This window comes from Cibotium barometz, chromosome 57 (assembly GCF_041138505.1).
Source record: "Cibotium barometz isolate CiBa-2024 chromosome 57, ASM4113850v1, whole genome shotgun sequence".
Taxonomy (NCBI): Eukaryota; Viridiplantae; Streptophyta; class Polypodiopsida; order Cyatheales; family Cibotiaceae; genus Cibotium; species Cibotium barometz.
Window position 1 is genome coordinate 5154391 of NC_141102.1, and position 20466 is coordinate 5174856.

Here is a 20466-nt window from a genome sequence, read left to right on the forward strand (position 1 = left end):
CCCATCAACCATTCAAGCCTCTACCCCCAGCTTCCTGAATGGTCTGCCCAAGGTGTGTGGACACATGGTGTGCTTGGACTTGCCCCATAAAGCTAGAATTGAGAGCCTTGTAAGGTTCAGCAAGTATGGGTGAGGTAAATCATGAGCCTTGGGTTAGTGATGTGGATTAGGGTGAGGGTGATGACCGTGTGGCGTTACCTATGATAATGCACTCCAAGGGGTGCTCTTCATTGTTTTCAATGGGTTTGGGTAACTTATTGTGTGCACCCACTTGTGAGGTAGATGTGGAGGGGATACAATTACTAAGCGGGCATTCCTATCCATGGACATAAGTCACCTTCTCCTTGCCTTTGGCTGAGACCTGCACTTCCTTGGGGGATTTTTGTTTCCATTGCCACTATGATAATGTCTCTTACTTTTTGGTAGTGAGCAGTGCAAAAGAGGTTTGGGCTTGGACAATGGGGGTTTGGATCGAGATTGCCTTCTACTATTGGTTGATGGAAAATTGGGTTGCTGCTTTGGGGAGCTGTAGCTAAGCATTTATTTCATAGTACCCATGTGTCTATAGCAAAGCAATGGATGGCTCTTTTGGGTGGTAGGAAAGTGTGAGATTTTGGGGGATGGGGATCCATACTGAGCCATTACCAGTGTCCTACGTGCTCTCTTGCAGATTGTTGCTGCCATGTGTTGGTGGAACAATAGAGAGCAAATGGGTGTATTTTTTAATTTAAAATTGCCAAGTTGGTTACCTTCACACTTGAAAGGTCAACCTCTTGTACCCCTTAACTCCTATGACAACCCAATACCACCTTGTAACTCCCCCCTTGCAAATTTCCATACAAGGAGCCAATCAGATATTCTCTAGCCATTTTTGGGGGCGGGGATAGTCCCTTAATCATGGGCTCCCCGCATAATTTAGTGGTCTCCCATCAACTCAAGGATTTCACTAAACCTAGGCAAGAAATTAAGTAGCACTAATCTTTTTACTAATTAACCTATCCAATCACCAATTTTCGGCCTCTATTTCTCCCTAATGCGATTAGGTCTTTGGCTTGGGAGATTTAACGAGTGCCTTAGCAATTAAATTGATGACCCCTCAAGTGATTAATCTCAATTATTCGCTCTAATTTTCACCTTTAATTTTCCATGTGAAAGAGGATTAAATGAAGCACATAAGAGGCTTGATTAATGCACAATTGCATATAAGCTTAATTAGTTATTATAATTATGAAATTGGATTATGGAGTGTGTTGCATCAATCACTACCCAAGACTCACATTCATCATTTTAAACGTTTTTTTTTTCTTTTCTACTTACGCTAATAACCATAGCCAATAGATTAGGAGAAACTAGTGCTTATTAAGAGTTTTGATATGTTTTTTAATGGATTAAGGGTGAATTAAAATGCTAAGCCTACTATGCCTTCATTTAACAAAAAAACTACAAATATTAAGCACTTAAATGTAGGTTAACACTTCCTAATGCACTTAAATTGAAACTACTTAATCCATTTGATGTTATCCGTTACTCCATTGCTCCCGTGGTCCAAAATCAACCAAAATTAACTCGCAAAACTAGCGGATTTGCACTCAATCCGAGTAACTTCCTTAAATTATTTGGGAATCCTAAACTAGGGCACCTCCCTAGCAACGGCACCAAAGATGTTCACCAAAATTGGAGCAACCTAGTGCCTTTTACAAGTTGGGAAGAAGAGAAAATACCTCTTGTCACACCAATGGTGCCTAGCCAAATGGGTGAGGAGCTATGGAAGAGCTCAACCTCAATGCCTATGGTGCTTGCAAGAAACATACAACACAGAAGAAAAGACTCTTGCTTTAAAGTAATCAAGACTGTAAAATAGGAACTTGGCAGCAGCTAGAAACTGTAACACAAAAGTTCAATTGACTTTTTATCATGCAAAGAGGACTTCGGCGAAAAATAAAATGCTCACCAAAATTCAATAAAAATTGTGAAACTCTTTGCACAATAGAACGACTTCCTCAAGACCCCAGAAGGACTGTGTACACCACCTATGCTTACATTCAAGGTGCATGAAATATTTGGGGTTTTGACCTTGTAGATGGGAATACGAAGATTTGGATGCTTGCAAGAGAGTGTTGAAAGCCCGCATTATAGCGTGTGGCAGTAAGGTTGAATTGGGGGAGTTGCTGCAATCCTGAAGTTATAGGAACCAGCTTGCAGGAGATCACATCCTTGGAGTATGGAAGAATATGTACACTGTCACTATGAGCTCCAGATAGTATGAAACCTGGTGAATCAACGACAGAGAAATTGACTTCCTGGATGAGTGCCGTGAGATTTTCCAGACCTAGAGAGATATCAAAGGGTACACCTAAGATGGCATGCGGAGGGCAATGGAAGGTGGCTAGCAGTAGAGGCTTCTCCACCTGCACAGCAGGTAGTGATATGCTCTTGCACACACTTGTTGGCACTACACTTGATGGGTGCAGTGCCTGGGTATCAGATGCTGCCGTACCACTCTCAACGAACCTTTGCCACTTGATGTAGACAGTCCCTATGGCCAAAGCTGGGCTTGCTTCCACCGGCTGTACATAGAACAAGTTTGCAAAAGACTCTCCAGGCATGATAGTGGCAACACTCTGGCCTGGTTTATCTGTACTGACTGAGATATCTGTGTGCTGTCTTGCAAGTGGCCTTGCAAAGGAGAGATCACTTTTTCCATGTAAAGAGCTCGTCGCTCTAACTGAACAAAGGCTACCGTTGGCCTCATCCACTGTAATGGCTATCAATTCCAGCTTAACTGAGCTACAGTTCTTTAGTGTCAGCATGAGAGTACTAGTCTCATTTGCAGGAATACAAGCTTTCTGTGCTCCTCTGCTGGTGGACTTTTCCAAACCTCCCAACAACAAAGCATCCCTTCGAAAAGGAGCCATGTACCGATGTGTGAGTGTAAATGGCTCCTCACACTGCAACTGCAAACTACTATACACAAAGAACCGAAGGGGGTGTGTTGCACTGGCAGCTGCCACCATTTCAGACTGATAACTAAACGATGCAAACAGGCTGATAGGCTTGGCCTCTTTCCATTTCATGTATATCTGTGTTGAAAAGCAGCTCTCCGTTGCAATGGCTGGTATCACTAAGACACCTGAGAACGTTTCCAGTTTGGGTTCTTCCCCATTTTGAGATGTCAAACCGAGGGTGAAAAGCTCAACCAAAGAGGTATCTACTGGACTTGAAGGGGTTCGCGGCGAGCTGATAACTGACAGTGGTGAAGACTCTACAACACTGAACTTCATTTCACCCGCATGTACTGAATCCCCTTTTGACCTCACCATGATACCAATTGGAAACAACTCACCTAAGAGGGCCGGGCCACCAACATCTTCCAGCACCAACTCAACCAAAGGATCCGGCTCCTCTACCTGGATTGCTTTCTGCCCGAAATATGAGAGTGAGCTGTCCTTCATGGGCAATATCTCAAGCTGAGACTCGAATTTCCAGAACAAAACATCATCCCTGGATGCTGGACTTTCTACTTGACACAAAATGCTGGCGGACATTCCTAGACGGGCAGTCACAGTCAAGCACTCCAGCTTGCCACTTTGGCCTGCACACACAAACAGGAGGGTTATGATGTTGACAGCAACTTGGAAAAAAAAAGTAGTATCAGAGCTTTGGCATATGTAACTATGCACAAGTGGAGTTCGTTAAGAAAATACCTGGGATTATATCAATTGAAAACCGCTTCCATTTGTTCGGTTCTAGATGCAGATCAAAACCTTCTTTTACATCTAACCCTTCACGTGCCACACTGTCCAGATCTTCTACCTCCTTGGTTCTCGCCAGAACCAAGTTGCATGATGATTGGTTGAAATGGACCTCCAGTTCCTCTATATCCAATGCTTGTGGCAAATGTGTTAGCAACGACAATGTCAACAAGGCTACCGTCCCTGGTTTAACTGCCAGGTCATGGAAAGCCACACACACTGCAAGCACTGCCCTCAGAGGGCTTGCCACATCAATGTTCAAAACCACTGGATCAGAGTCTATCACTGCCAGACCAGTCTCTCCCTCCCTAGATGGTAGAACAGACTGTTTTCCATGCAACAGCTTGAAGACCTCAACAAAAACTTGCTTTCTTTGACTATGAGAGAGGGGACCTGCAGGACCGACCTCTCGGTTGTTGAAACCACCTTCCTGTCCCTGCTCACTTCCATCTGGGTCAGGTGAAGTTGGTAAAGAAGCCATCTCTAGAGAGTACTCGATGTATTCTTGTAGGAGCCCCAGTTGCCTTGCACATTCCCTTAGAAAACCTAAAGTAGCCCAAAGTAGCGCCACCCAAGCTTCTTGACGATACATCCCGGCAACAGTGTCGAATAACTGCTTTGCATTCGCATACTCTCTTGCATTAAAGTACTCATGCCCCATCTCACAAGCCACATAATAGCCCATTCGACCTGCTTGTATAAGCTTATACTGCTCATATGCTCTTTTCAACAGGTTGATGGTTGTTGCAGAGTGAGGGAACATTCTTTCTTGCATGACAACATGATACATGTACTCCTGATCTGTAGGACTACAAAGAAACAATATTATGAGCATGCCTTGACTCCAAATATAATACATTAAAGACTTCCTTAAATGCTCCATATAATGATGTCAAGTAGCTTCTTTATGGAGAGAAAAAAAAGTTAGGATAGAAAATAGTTACCACTGAGCATCAATTGTAGTGCCACGTGCAAGAAGCCGAGCTGATTGCCCGACATAGAGAGGTGGGCCAACTTCCTCAGGAGGACCTTCAAGTACATCTACCATTGGTTCCCCAGCATGTGCATCAAAAATACTGGAGCTTGACTGGAAACTGCAACGCCTCTCAATCACATAGTGGGCTGCCACCTGTGACCTTCACAAGTACCATATTCAGGCTTGCAGCCAGCATGGAAAATCTCCAAAAGGATACACATAAAAACAGCCCTAATCTAGTAACAGAACGAAAAGGGACACCTGGTAATAATATCCAGGTTGAAGCTCACGCTCTGTGACTGGTGGCTCAGGAAGGGCAGGTGAGCCAGATTTTGTTTGGGTCTCAGACATCAGACTGTTCTGTAGAAGAACACCGAACACAAGGAACTGTTTGCTAACCCATGACCAATGTATAAAAAATCCTTCTGAAGGCCCGGCAAGCGGTTTGTAAAAGCTTATGTGCTGTCTAAACCATTTCACTGCCTCTGCTTCTTTCCCACCATGTAGCAGCAATGTTGAAACTTTGAAATGCAGCTGCTCTGCAACAGTCTTCAATTCAACAAGCCGCTGTATTGGTTGCAGATCTATTGGAGTTGTCACCACCTGTGCCTTAAAAGTACAAAAAAGTGAGCTAAATAGTAGGCACTCAATCAGACATAGCAGGTGATTTACTACCACAACTCAGTTTCAGCTTCCAGCAATGGCTACTATTTTCCTACTTTAAGTTGGTCACTTTGACTCAAAGATGACTGCATACAAATACAGATTTATCTCTAGGCTGATAATGGCCTGATTTTTCCTCTCAAGGTTGAAGGTCAAATCTTTCAAGTTTTCTTCACCTACTTGGGGCACCTTGGTGTCACACAAGCTGAGCAAGCAGCCATACTGTTTGGGCTCAGCAGCTCTGCCAATATATGTTGGGGAAGCAATGGCAGCAGAAGTCAGAAAAAAAGGAGCAAACTATAGTCTTGCATTAAATTGAAAACTTGATTAATTGCAGTGGTTAATTATATCTCCTTTAGATGTGGAGGTTAGGCCACCAGGAATTTTGGATATGGTACCCAGATTTGATCAAACCTCATATTACCGTTACCCTATGCAACATCATATCAGCAATCAAAGCTAAAAGACCGTATTATAACTCAGGGCTTTAAGCACATGTCCTAAAGACACTGTACACAACCAGGGACTTTGCAACCACCCGTAAGTCTTACCCTCAATTGGTGGATGGACAATATGAAAAAAGCAGGCCCGCGCGGCACAGATACAATAAGCTCTCCCAGGAGCATGGATACATTAATGTGCTCAAGCATCATTGAATTTTCTTAGACACACAGCATTAGTCCAGGAAACATGGACATGGATACATTAATGTGCTCAAACATTATTGCCTTTGCTTTGACACACAGCTAGTAGCACAATATTTGTTGGGTTTTGGAGTCTTCACGTGTGTGTACCCGCTTGTGTGTGTGTGTGTGAACACTCACTTATGTGAGTGAGTGAGAGTGTGTGTGTGTGTGTGTGGAAAACCTCTTATAGCCGTTTTATGTGTGAATTTGATAAGCAGTGATGCCATAGGCCTAGCCATGTGTCATTTCCCCAATAAATGCGATGTGCCAAAGATAAGGCTTTTTTAAGCCTATAGAAGCAAGTATTTGGTGTAAGCTTCAATCATCATTCAGTTGTGCAACACATCTCTCAAGTATTGTCTCTCTCTTTATCACCATAATGCACAACATGGTTCTCAAGCATCAACCACCTTAGGTGCTCCTGGCTAATAACCCTAAAGTAACAAATGGTATCAGAGTGGCAACAAGGGCTGCAGGTCACCAGCTGTTACCATTTGAGGCGATGAGCAGCAGCACTCGCATCAGTTGAAGGCAGCCGCAACCTGATGCAGTCGAGGGCGGCAGCTCAGGTGTCAGTCCGCACAACTCGCAGCAGTCCCACAGATGGCGCCAGGCAGCTACAGTCCGCGCAACTCACAGCAGTCCCACAGATGGAGCTGGCTGTTTGAAGGAGACGGTGATGCTGCTACCGGCAGCGAGTTGGAAGGAGGCGGGGGCAGCAAAAGGACTGACTGGTGCCAGGTTGCTTTTTGACATGTCGGCAGCTGCAGACGATAGCGGAAATATGATCCATGGGGACTGACAGCTGCTGTTGATGGTCTCTCAGGCGAGAAGGTCCAGGTGGTAGGCTAGAATCTAGCTCTGATATTGAAGACCCACTTTGAAGATTCTCATTTGCCTATACGAGCATGCAATGTGAGATTCTTGAGGCAAAAGAAACCAAGAGAATAAATGACCTACCATCAAAAGTTCATTTAGACCCTTGCAGGTTTGCCTAGAAGCACGACAAGTTGAAAAGTGATGCAATTGGGAAAGGCAATCAAGTTAATAAATCTTCACATTAACAGTGGGTACAAAAGATGAACATAATATTTTCTATTGAAAGGTTAAAGGAGGCACCTCTTGCAAAAGAGTGTAAGCAGCTTCATAGAACTTTAGGGCTTCCACCCAATCTCTCCTAAATTCTGCATAAACTGCAACCTGAAAACAATTGCCTGCTTTTAGAAGACAAATTCAAAAACTGCACAACACAAAGTGCCCAACTGTCAGATCTGGGGAACACAAGCAAGCCCCTGGTTTACAGTTATCACATAACGCATTTTGACCCTTGACCCTACCCACTGAAAACGAAAGATGCATTATTGGATTTTTTGCTTCTTCAAGGCATCCACACACATTTTCACCCAGATAGATGCTAAATGCAATGGTTTTTTTTGGGGAAACTGATGCCGAACCTTTTTCTCCCAATTTATTGCCTGAGGAGTAGAAGCACAAAGTATTCCACAAACTAGCTCAAAGCAATTGACAAGTCCCATACCCATGGGCTCATCAAGCCCCTTGCTTTTGAATCTAAAATACCCCTTGTTTTGTGTGTTGTAAATTACAAGGTAAGCTTTGATCTTCGGTTAGTCGTTAAATTACAGGGGGAGTGCAAATAGGACATTTTCTAGATTAGTTACCAATCCAGTTTGCAACCGTTTTACAACCTTTTAAGAAGTAGGGGCAACAAAAACATGAACATAAGATAGGCAATACATAAGAGATCATTGTTGAAACAAAGAGGGGAGGACCATGTTCAAATGCTTGAAGGTCTCTTCCTCCCTTTTTTCCGTTCCACCACAAACCATTCTTTTCCGTGCCCCCCCACCCCCTGGGCGGGCCATTTTGGATGAGACGTGTAGAGGTTTTTTTTGTTATTCATTTAATTATTGTTGTTCCTTTTTTTGGAGAAGGGTAAAGAGACAACTGACATAAGGAATTAAAACACAAGGTTACTACAGCTTCAAATCGTGGACCCAAATAGGCCATTTGTGGTCGAAACAAATGCTAGTGATTGCGATTGGAGCAGCTTTATTCCACGACGGTAGACCAGTGGCTTTTGAGACTAAAAAGCTAAGTGACCCACAGTTTAAATGACCTAAGCATGAGAAGGGGTTTTATGGTAATTCATGCATGGAAAAAGTGAAGATGTTATTTGTATGGATCTACTTTTGTAGTTGATGTGGATAACTCATCTCTAAGGTGTAGGCATATGCTCACTTATGGTAGTGCTATGTGTGAACAGGGCTTAACCAAGGGCACTTTTTCCCATGTGGTTTTTCCCCTTGGACATCAAGTGTGAAAGGACACTATAATATTTTGTACTTCTATATTATATGGATGTGGCACACATGCAAGAGTTGACTTGCATTTTGTGGATACCACACTTTTGGCTCTCTCTCTCTCTCTCTCTCTCTCTCTCTCTCTCTCTCTCTCTCTCTCTCTCTCTCTCATTTCTGTGTGTGAGCTTCTCTACCCTCCACCTAACCCTAATGTGCAGATTTGTGTGTGTGAGTGTGTGAGTCCAACACCCAACATTTGGTATCAGAGCAGGGAGCTGCCTGTGGATTTCTGCCCCATAAAAAACTACTGCTGACTGTGGAATTCCGTCGCCTTCGTCCGCCGCCAGCGGGTCCAACGCCTTCCGTTACCGGCTCACGCCTGCTCGACAAGCCGGCTCCAGCGCCGTGCTGCTTCCGCCTGCTGCTCGCCCGACACCTGCAGGCTGGGCCCGACACCTTGAGCGCCGTGATGCTTCCGACTTGAGCGCCCATTACCTGCGGCTCCTCTACACTCTGCACGCATCTTGCTACCCCGTTTGGTATCACCCGCCTGCAGTTCGTTGAGGCTCCACCTGCAACGTCTCCACCTACTGTGCTTCTGTACTTCCCGACTGTGCTTCCGTACTTCATAAGGTACCTTTGTTTCAACAAACAGAGAAAAAAATAAACAAAGAAAACAAAGGAAGATTTGAAAGCTTGCAGGTGGTGGATTCAGGCAAATTCGGGGATTTCTCAATTTCAGGACAAATTTAAAAAATTGGGCATTTTGCTTTGCCTACAGTTTGGGGGTTTTCAAAATTGAGGTCAAAATTGGCAAATTGAACCTCTTTCACTTGTAGAAATTTGGGGCTTTTGTGAAAATTGGCCAATTAGATGCACATTGAAGCGATTGGAGTGCATAAAAATTGGGGATTTTCAGATTGGAGCATGTAATTGGGCATTACAACAGCGATTTGTCGCGGATGTATACACATTGTGTGTAATTGGACAATTTGGTGCAGATTTACACTTGCTTTGATTTGCAGGCATACATTTGCACAGGACATTTGGTTGCCTGGCAGTGCACATTGGTGCTTGGTTTGCTTGCAGATATATTTTGTTGACATGGCACAGAATGCTACAGATGTATTTGGTGTGCTCACCCAGGAGGACAAGCTGGATGGATCTAACTACTCCCTCTGGAGTTTCATGATCCGTAATTTGCTGGTAGCCAAAGGGCTTTGTGGCATCGTGTGTGGTGATGACATACGCCCACTTACCATAAAGCCAGCCACGCCTCAAAAGGGAGGTGCTCAAAGAGCTCCTGATGTAGAAGAAGAGATGGGACTCTAGAGATGCACAGGCCATGTCATTGATAGCCCTTTCAGTGAAAAGGACTATTATTCCGCACATTCGTTCGTGCAAGACATCGAAGCTTGCATGGGACACATTGGAAGCAATGTATCAGGTACGCAACGAGGCAAGAGTTGCCTACTTGAAGAGGCAATTGGATCTTCTTTCTATGGATGAGGGTGACTCCATGGCAGATCATCTCACCAAAGTGAAAGATTTGCAGGAACAATTGCTCAACATTGATGAGGTTATCCCAGACAGACAGATGGTCACCAACACTCTTCATTCTTTACCGCCTTCCTACTTAGGCTTTCACACCTCTCTCAACCTCTCAATGAGAGGAGGTGGTGATCCCGTCACTTTTGAAGAGCTCGTGGGTTTACTCTTGCAAGAAGAGCAAACAAGAGCAAACTTATCGAGCAACCGTGGTGGAGAAAAGGCATTTACAGCCAAGGATAAGGGTAAAGCAAAGAGCTTTACGCATGGGGGACAACAGTCTAGCAAGGCTGGTCATGGACAGCCCTCTTCTAGTGGTGAAAAGTCTGACAAAGGGGATGCAAACAAGCCCAAAAAGAAGGGCAAATGTCACTACTGCCATAAGCCTGGACACTACATCAGTGAATGTAGGAAGCGGATTGCAAAAGAGAAAAGGAAAGAAGCAGGCAATGCAGTAGCAGACTCTTCTGATGACAAAGCACAACAATCAGCTAATGTAATCCAGGAAGAGTACACTTTTTTGGTCACATGCACTAGTGACACACCAAGTGCTTCAGACACTGATATGTCTTGCATTGCATCTGACAGACAGAATGCATCATGGTATTTTGATAGTGGTGCTTCGAGCCACATCACTTCATGCAAAGATGTATTTCAGCACTTGGTTTATGCTTCAAATGGCCGCACTGTATCATGTGCAGATCATACCTGTTGGGTGTTGGACTCACACACTCACACACACAAACTTGCAAATTAGGGTTAGGTGCAGGGTAGAGAAGCTCACACAGAAATGAGAGAGAGATAGAGAGAGAGAGAGAGAGAGAGAGAGCCAAAAGTGAGGTATCCACAAAATGCAAGTCAACCCTTGCATGTGTGCCACATCCATATAATATAGAACTACAAATTATATTATGTGTCCTTTCACACTTGATGTCCGAGGGGAAAAACCACATGGGAAAAAGTGCCCTTGGTTAAGCCCTGTTCACACATAGCACTACCATAAGTGAGCATATGCCTACAAATCCCCCCTGTAGTGGAAGTGTGAACCTGTACAAGGAAGCAGATCACTCTCTGTATGACAGTAAGATCAAAGCTTTGCGGAAAGCTTCAAACTTTTCTCGAGGTAAAGCCTTTGTGAATAGATCTGCAACATTATCCTGTGTAGGGCAATAAGATAAACTGATCTCCCCTGCATGTAGCCTCTCTCTGACATAGTGATAATGAATCTCTATGTGCTTGGTACGTGCATGAAATACTGGATTTCGTACCACGGCCATAGCACTCTGGCTATCCGTGAGAATGGTGGTGGGTGTCTGCTGACACTCACGAAGATCAACCAATAGTCTCCTCAACCATACACAATCTACTGTAGCTGTAAAGACTGCCCTGTACTCAGCCTCACAAGTAGATGTAGCAACAGTGGGTTGCTTTTTACTCAACCAAGATATGCATGAGCTGCCAAGAAAAAAACAATTCCCACTGGTGGATTGCCTGGTATTATAATCACCAGCCCAATCTGAATCACTGTATGCATAAAGCTGCAAACTGCCCCACCTAGGATAGAACAAACCAAGATCCAGGGTGGAATCAGTGCCAAGATATTTGCAATAAGAAGAATACACTGCTTATGATGATAGCCCTTTCAAGGGATGTGTTAATCCAAAAGACAACTGTCTCTTCCCTGAAAGTTTTCAAGGAGGGCACGACTACCTACTTTGCAATGACCTTCTACCCTACCTTTTAAATCTAAATAATACAAATGACATTAGGTCTATTATTTTGCTTAATCGGCTAGGTCAATCTCCTATCACACATGGTCATAATTTATTTATCGATTTTCAAGATGTACTGGAAGAATGACTCCAATTCACCTCCCTATTTTTGCGAGAAGAGCTCAACGAATATTCAGATGAAGTGGAAAACTCATCTTCTGCGTGTGATAAGCTAAAGTATGTCCAATCAAGAGGGAAAAAAAGAGAACTAGAATCCATAAGCAAGGATCTAGCAATGTTGGCATCCAAACCTGGAGTACCATTACTATCCAAAGACCAGCTAAGCTTGTTAAAAGTGTGTTACAAAAGAAGGATTTTGAGTGATCAACATGCTATTGCTTATGCTACTCGCTTGGGATATGATCGTGGTCATCTCATAAGTGAGTTGCAACAACAAAAGCATACATATCAAGGCTACAAAAGGCTTACTTGAGCTTATGGGTAGGATAATGTCTAGTTTCATTAAACATTGAGTGATAGCATAATCAGATTCCAACCTAGCCCATACTAGTTGTTGCTGCTGCTTTGCTTGTACCTGTAATGAGCATGTCATCTACATACAAGATGACTATGAGAATATCGGCATTGGTTTTCTTCACATACAATGTGCTTTCAGCTGGACTATTCTCATAACCTTGGCTGGTTAGATGAGCATGTATCTTATCATACCAAGCTCTTGGAGCTTGCTTTAACCCATACAATGCTTTGTGCAACCTGCATACTTTTTTATGTTCCTCACCAGGAACTACAAAACCAATGGGCTGATTTACATATACTTCCTCCTGTAAATCCCCATTTAAGAATGCAGTTTTGATATCCAATTGATGCACTTTCCATCCTTTATGGGCAGCCAATGCAATCACTGATCTTATTGTGGTCATTCTCGAAGTAGGAGCAAAAGTCTCTTCATAATCTATTCCCTTTTTCTGGGAGTAGCCTTTAGCCACAAGTCTTGCTTTGTACCTGTCAATAGTACCATCAGACTTTCTTTTGACTTTGTACACCCACTTTGTTCCAATTACATGCTTGCCTTTAGGCAATTCCACAAGATCCCATGTATTGTTCTTCATGATAGAAGAAATTTCAGCTTGCATAGCTTGCAACCAATGCTCATTCTCATGTGCTTCTTCATAAGAAGAAGGCTCTTCTGAATCAAAGAGACCACCCATTGCGAATGCAGACTCCCCACGATGTACATTCAAAGCATGGCTGGAACTAGCCCTTGTTCTACCTGTGAGTGGAGCTGCAAGTTTGCTTTCTTGCAAAGTTTTCAGCAACCATCTTGGCACTGACTTGGCTGTGTCTATGGCTGTTTGCTCTTCCCTGGCAAGATCTTCCACTTCTTCCATAGAAGGGGGCTGAATGGCTGGCTGGTCCACATGTTCTACATGTGGATTTTCTTGTGTAGGGGCTGGCTGATCTGAATCCCCCCTAATTGCAATTTTCCTTTCAATCTGACTTGCACAGAAGTGCCTGCAAAATCTGCATATGGCCTGCACTGGAATGGCTGGAAAATCTGTATTTGTATTTAGGTTTGATCCAAAATGTGTACAGAGTAATACCAGAAAATTGCAATTAGGGGGGATTCAGATCAGCCAGCCCCTACACAAGAAAATCCACATGTAGAACATGTGGACCAGCCAGCGATTCAGCCCCCTTCTGTGGAAGAAGTGGAAGATCTTGTCAGGGAAGAGCAAACAACCATAGACACAGCCAAGTCAGTGCCAAGATGGTTGTTGCAAACTTTGCAAGAAAGCAAACTTGCAGCTCCACTCACGGGTAGAACAAGGGCTAGTTCCAGCCATGCTTTGAATGTACATCGTGGGGAGTCTGCATTCGCAATGGGTGGTCTCTTTGATTCAGAAGAGCCTTCCTCTTATGAAGAAGCACATGAGAATGGGCATTGGTTGCAAGCTATGCAAGCTGAAATTTCTTCTATCACAAAGAATAATACATGGGATCTTGTGGAATTGCCTAAAGGCAAGCATGTAATTGGAACAAAGTGGGTGTACAAAGTCAAAAGAAAGTCTGATGGTACTATTGACAGGTACAAAGCAAGACTTGTGGCTAAAGGCTACTCCCAGAAAAAGGGAATAGATTATGAAGAGACTTTTGCTCCTACTTTGAGAATGACCACAATAAGATCAGTGATTGCATTGGCTGCCCATAAAGGATGGAAAGTGCATCAATTGGATATCAAAACTGCATTCTTAAATGGGGATTTACAGGAGGAAGTATATGTAAATCAGCCCATTGGTTTTGTAGTTCCTGGTGAGGAACATAAAAAAGTATGCAGGTTGCACAAAGCATTGTATGGGTTAAAGCAAGCTCCAAGAGCTTGGTATGATAAGATACATGCTCATCTAACCAGCCAAGGTTATGAGAATAGTCCAGCTGAAAGCACATTGTATGTGAAGAAAACCGATGCCGATATTCTCATAGTCATCTTGTATGTAGATGACATGCTCATTACAGGTACAAGCAAAGCACAAATTTCAGATTTCAAAGCTAATTTGAAAGCTGAATTTGATATGTCAGATTTGGGGCCTTTACACTACTATCTCGGCATACAGTCTGACTTGCACAGAAGTGCCTGCAAAATCTGCATATGGCCTGCACTGGAATGGCTGGAAAATCTGTATTTGTATTTAGGTTTGATCCAAAATGTGTACAGAGTAATACCTTCGTGCAAGTTCAGCAGGCTTGGAGCAGACAGTTGAGTAGGGGGAGCCAGCAGAGCTGGAGACTCAACGATGAGGAAGACTCAAAGCTGCAAATGTCGAGAGTCGTTGCAGATGGAGGCTCAACTAGCTGCAGGCGAGTGCGTGAACTGGGTAGCTGGCAGCCAGGTGGAACAGGGTGCGCGTAGCTGCAAGTGTCAAGGAGGCCTGCAGAGCGTGGGCATGGAGCAGTCGAAGTCGCTGGTGTCGGACCAGCCAGAGAGCATTGGAGTTGTAGGCAAGTCGCTGGCTCTAGCGAACGGAACTTCGAAACGGCGGGCGTAGCACAACGGAACTTCGGAACGGCGGGCGGGCGAGCGAGTCGGCGAACGGCGACGGCCTGAACGGAGTCGGCCGGAACGGAACGTCGACGGGCCGAGCCGGAGCAGACGGCTGGAACGGAACGTCGAGACGGGATCGAGCCGGAGCAGACGGCTGGAACGGAACGTCGACGGAGGTGTAGACTGGCCGGAACACAGAGTCGACGGTGGTGATTCACCAAGCACCGAGAGATGGCGGTGGGAGGCGCACCTGGCCCGGTGCTGGCTGCAGAGGAGGTGCTGCCCGGGAGGATGGGCGGAGGTGGTGGGCTCCCCACTAGTGCCGCCCGTATTTGGCGGCCGGACGGTGGAGCAGCTGGACGGAACTGGCGGACGGAAGCCACGGACGGACGGACGTCGACGGAAAAAAACGTCGACGGAAATTCGCAATCGACGGAAAAAACACAGCGTCGACAGAATTTCAAATGTTTTTTTTTTTTGCAGATTCACACAAGCACTGCTCCAGGGCAAGCTCCCAGCTCTGATACCAAATGTTGGGTGTTGGACTCACACACACACACACACAAACCTACAAATTAGGGTTAGGTGCAGGGTAGAGAAGCTCACACACAGAAATGAGAGAGAGAGAGAGAGAGAGAGAGAGAGCCAAAAGTGTGGTATCCACAAAATGCAAGTCAACCCTTGCATGTGTGCCACATCCATATAATATAGAACTACAAAATATTATATGTGTCCTTTCACACTTGATGTCCAAGCGGAAAAACCACATGGGAAAAAGTGCCCTTGGTTAAGCCCTGTTCACACATAGCACTACCATAAGTGAGCATATGCCTACAATACCACATATCCAGTAAAGGGAATTGGTAATTTCATGCTTATTGCAGCCAATGGTGCCAATATATGTATGAAAAATGTATTGTATGTTCCAGGGATAAAGAAAAAACTGCTCTCCGTCTCAGCCATAAACGACCAAGGTTTAAAGGTTGAATTTGAAGATGGGAAGTGTTTGGTAAAAGACCCATCAAAGGTTATGAAATTGTCACTTCTGGAACACGATACAAAGGCTTGTATAAGCTGCACAACTATGACAAGCGCACTTATGATGCAAATACAGTGGCTGCCCACACTCCTGCTATGCATGATGCAGAGCTATGGCATGCTCGTTTTGGGCATGTAAACTTTCAGAGTTTGATGCTTTTGCAGAAGCATCATATGGTTGATAATATGCCGCCTCTTGAGTCACCACCAAGACATGTATGTGAGGGGTGTATTTTAGGAAAGATGCAACGAAAACCATTCCCCAAAGATGGAGCTGTTAGAGTTGAAAGTAAATTACAGCTCATACATAGTGATGTATGTGGTCCAATGCAGACACCATCCATAGGGGGGCATCTTTACTTCGTCACATTCAATGATGACTACTCCAGGTTTGCTTGGGCTTATCCTTTGAAAGCGAAAGCAGATGTGTTTACATGCTTTCGACACTTTGTAGCAATGGCTGAAAATATGTGTGCATGTAAAGTCCAAACACTCCGCTCAGATAGAGGTGGAGAATACATGTCAAATGCATTCAAGGATTATATGCTTCAAAAGGGCATCAAACACCAATGTACTGTGCCTTATACACCGCAGCAGAATGGTGTAGCTAAAAGGAAAAATAGATCTCTCATGGAGATGGCAAGATGCATGGTGAAAGCACAAAAGTTGCCTCACAAATTTTGGATGGAAGCTATAATGTGTGCAACTCATGTGTTAAACAGGTGTCCAACAAAAGCTTTGAAAACCATAACACCATTTGAGGCTTGTTATAGCCGAAAGCCAACAGTGGATTATATGCGTACATTTGGGTGTTTGGCATATGCACATGTGCCAGAACAACTCCGAACAAAGCTAGATGACAAAGCAATTAAATGCATTTTTGTGGGCTACAGCAATGAAAGCAAAGGATACCGTCTTTATAATCCAACTACACGAAGGATTTTTGTCAGTAGAGATGTGGTATTTGCTGAAAATTCAGAACAGCCCATGTACAGCTTGTATAAAAGCAATGATACAGGCATACAGGACATGTTTGATGGACTTTTACCCATTGCAATTAGGGGGGATTCAGATCAGCCAGCCCCTACACAAGAAAATCCACATGTAGAACATGTGGACCAGCCAGCGATTCAGCCCCCTTCTGTGGAAGAAGTGGAAGATCTTGTCAGGGAAGAGCAAACAACCATAGACACAGCCAAGTCAGTGCCAAGATGGTTGTTGCAAACTTTGCAAGAAGGCAAACTTGCAGCTCCACTCACGGGTAGAACAAGGGCTAGTTCCAGCCATGCTTTGAATGTACATCGTGGGGAGTCTGCATTCGCAATGGGTGGTCTCTTTGATTCAGAAGAGCCTTCCTCTTATGAAGAAGCACATGAGAATGGGCATTGGTTGCAAGCTATGCAAGCTGAAATTTCTTCTATCACAAAGAATAATACATGGGATCTTGTGGAATTGCCTAAAGGCAAGCATGTAATTGGCACAAAGTGGGTGTACAAAGTCAAAAGAAAGTCTGATGGTACTATTGACAGGTACAAAGCAAGACTTGTGGCTAAAGGCTACTCCCAGAAAAAGGGAATAGATTATGAAGAGACTTTTGCTCCTACTTCGAGAATGACCACAATAAGATCTGTGATTGCATTGGCTGCCCATAAAGGATGGAAAGTGCATCAATTGGATATCAAAACTGCATTCTTAAATGGGGATTTACAGGAGGAAGTATATGTAAATCAGCCCATTGGTTTTGTAGTTCCTGGTGAGGAACATAAAAAAGTATGCAGGTTGCACAAAGCATTGTATGGGTTAAAGCAAGCTCCAAGAGCTTGGTATGATAAGATACATGCTCATCTAACCAGCCAAGGTTATGAGAATAGTCCAGCTGAAAGCACATTGTATGTGAAGAAAACCAATGCCGATATTCTCATAGGCATCTTGTATGTAGATGACATGCTCATTACAAGTACAAGCAAAGCACAAATTTCAGATTTCAAAGCTAATTTGAAAGCTGAATTTAATATGTCAGATTTGGGGCCTTTACACTACTATCTCGGCATACAGTTTATGCATATAGATGATGGCATTGTTATGCAGCAAACTAAGTACATAAAAAGTTTGCTAAAAAGGTTTCACATGGATGAATGTAACCCCATTTCTACTCCGGTAGAACCAGGTGTCCGGCTTACTATGCATGATATTGGAGAGCCTTTTGAGGCCGGCATTTACAGCCAAGCAGTGGGATGCCTCATTTACTTGTGTAACACGTGGCTAGACATATCTTTTGGAGTGTCTTTGTTGAGCAAATTCATGCACAGCCTAGGCACAAAGCATTGGCAAGCAGTCAAACGCATTTTTCGTTATCTTAAGGGTACCCTGGATCTTGGTTTGTTCTATCCCAGGAGGGGCAGCTTGCAGCTTTATGCATACAATGATTCAGATTGGGCTGGTGATTATGATACCAGACAATCCACCAGTGGGAATTGTTTTTTTCTTGGCAGTTAATGCATATCTTGGTTGAGTAAAAAGCAACCCACTGTTGCTACATCTACTTGTTGTGAGGCTGAGCACAGGGCAGTCTTTACAGCTACAGTAGATTGTGTATGGTTGAGGAGACTATTGGCTGATCTTCGTGAGTGTCAGCAGACACCCACCACCATTCTCACTAATAGCCAGAGTGCTATGGCCGTGGCACGAAATCCAGTATTTCATGCACGTACCAAGCACATAGAGATTCATTATCACTATGTCAGAGAAAGGCTACATGCAGGGGAGATCAGTTTATCTTATTGCCCTACACAGGATAATGTTGCAGATCTATTCACAAAGGCTTTACCTCGAGAAAAGTTCGAAGCTTTCCGCAAAGCTTTGGGCTACTCTCATACAGAGAGTGATCTGCTACCTTGTACAGGTTCACACTTCCACTACAGGGGGGATTTGTAGGCATATGCTCACTTATGGTAGTGCTATGTGTGAATAGGGCTTAACCAAGGGCACTTTTTCCCATGTGGTTTTTCCCCTTGGACATCAAGTGTGAAAGGACACTCTAACATATAATATTTTGTACTTCTATATTATATGGATGTGGCACACATGCAAGAGTTGACTTGCATTTTGTGGATACCACACTTTTGGCTCTCTCTCTCTCTCTCTCTCTCTCTCTCTCTCTCTCTCTCTCATTTCTGTGTGTGAGCTTCTCTACCCTGCACCTAACCCTAATGTGCAGGTTTATGTGTGTGAGTGTGTGAGTCCCCCCAACATAAGTTACTTTTGAAATTCCTCAAAATTGAGAGAAACAAAAACTCATTGGTTAGAGCTTATTTATAACTTTCTCAAGGGCTTGTATCCAAGAGATTCTTTTGTGGAACCAGCTAAGATGACCCCTATCAGCGTTAGTTTGAGAGGTGTTAGAGCAAGGGCTTGCGAGACTTAAGGATCTATCTGTTTATGTTTCCTATGAGTTGGTTACAATTGTTGAAACATAGGAAACAAAACCTAACAAACAGGTTGGTTTCTAAGAGGTTGATTTTATAGTTGTCATGATACGAAAATACGATACGCTACGGAAATTTTTGGTAGGATATGAAATTTTGGGATACCGTACGATAAAATACGGTTTTTTTTTAAACACTTACAAACTATCGAGCTTGAAGCTTGAAGGTGAGGGAAGGTTGGGAGGGGGAGGGGGGGGGGGAGGGAGTCCACAGTGCTTGAGGAACTAGAACATGGAGATGTGTCTCTCCATGTTGGATCTCCCAATTGTTTTCAAAAAAGAGCCTGTATGGGTAATGCGATACCAAAGGTCGCCCAGTGTAGTGTTTATGACTAAGGGACCATTCTTGCACAAATACGTTATTTTGGATCAAGATAATGAATGAGTGGCAGATTATGTGTTAATCGCGGGTGGAACATGTATTGAACCACTAAAAGACATAATCAAACCGGACAATCTACTTTGTGTAAACACAATTATTAGGCTATATATTTAGATTGTGACTCATCATCAAGAGTTTCTTTATGGGATTAGAACCTTGGAAGATGGGCCCACCTATTGGTTAGCCCACTAGCACGTCTACCATGATACCACTGTAACTCGCTGAGGTTGCGTAACAAGCTTATCACTGCTAAATCACATTAATCCACTTTTAACCATGGCTGAAAATTGAAGTAAAACTTGCGAATTTTCAGTCAACAATACTTGAGCGAAATAGATGGAAGAATAAATGAGAGAGAGAGAGAGAGAGAGAGAGAGAGACGACACAGCATAGACCCGGAACGGCTGGGCCCCTTCACAGGAATATGAATTATTCCTCCAAAATTTTACAAGTGTATGGGCTGATTTGAATCAACATGGTACCGCCATCAAACAAGATAGAAAACAAAGCCTTTGGAATCTCCTAGTTTGTATATGGTGGCCTACCACACACACACACACGTGTTGAAGAAACTCACCCATCTGTGTGCCACCCCAATGGCCTACCAATGGGTCACACAACCGGTTCTCTTGTGGCAAGGTTGCTCACAAGAGTGAAGTCCTTTGATGAAGAAAATCAGCAAGCTCTTCTTCAACTCTTCAAAGCCTCTTCTTGTGTAGCACCTCCGTCTTCACATGATAGCCTTCTCTCTTGAAAAATGATTCTCTACACTTGGTAGAGAAGAAGCTAGTCTTCTTGCCTTCCTGCTCTCAAAAATGCACAAGTTCACATAAACTCTCCTCT

The 20466-nt window shown here is 43.8% G+C and overlaps 1 protein-coding gene across 3 annotated transcripts in view; it reads right to left on the reverse strand.

Annotated features, from left to right (window-relative positions):
* Positions 1 to 1834: 1834 nt before the first annotated feature.
* LOC147606343 (trafficking protein particle complex subunit-like protein) overlaps positions 1835 to 20466 on the reverse strand; it is a 64695-nt gene continuing 46063 nt past the window's right edge. The window contains exons 5-9 of one of the 3 annotated variants that reach the window (XM_086792189.1): positions 7197 to 7277; positions 4990 to 5331; positions 4697 to 4881; positions 3705 to 4561; positions 1835 to 3592 (exon numbers count right to left, since the gene is read on the reverse strand). In XM_086792189.1, the coding sequence (XP_086648315.1) occupies positions 2043 to 3592; positions 3705 to 4561; positions 4697 to 4881; positions 4990 to 5331; positions 7197 to 7277 (3015 nt within the window). In that variant the 3' untranslated portion in view covers positions 1835 to 2042. Of the gene's footprint in view, positions 3593 to 3704; positions 4562 to 4696; positions 4882 to 4989; positions 5338 to 7196; positions 7278 to 20466 lie in introns of all 3 variants that reach the window. The other 2 variants (XM_086792188.1, XM_086792191.1) reach the window with 2 other exon arrangements.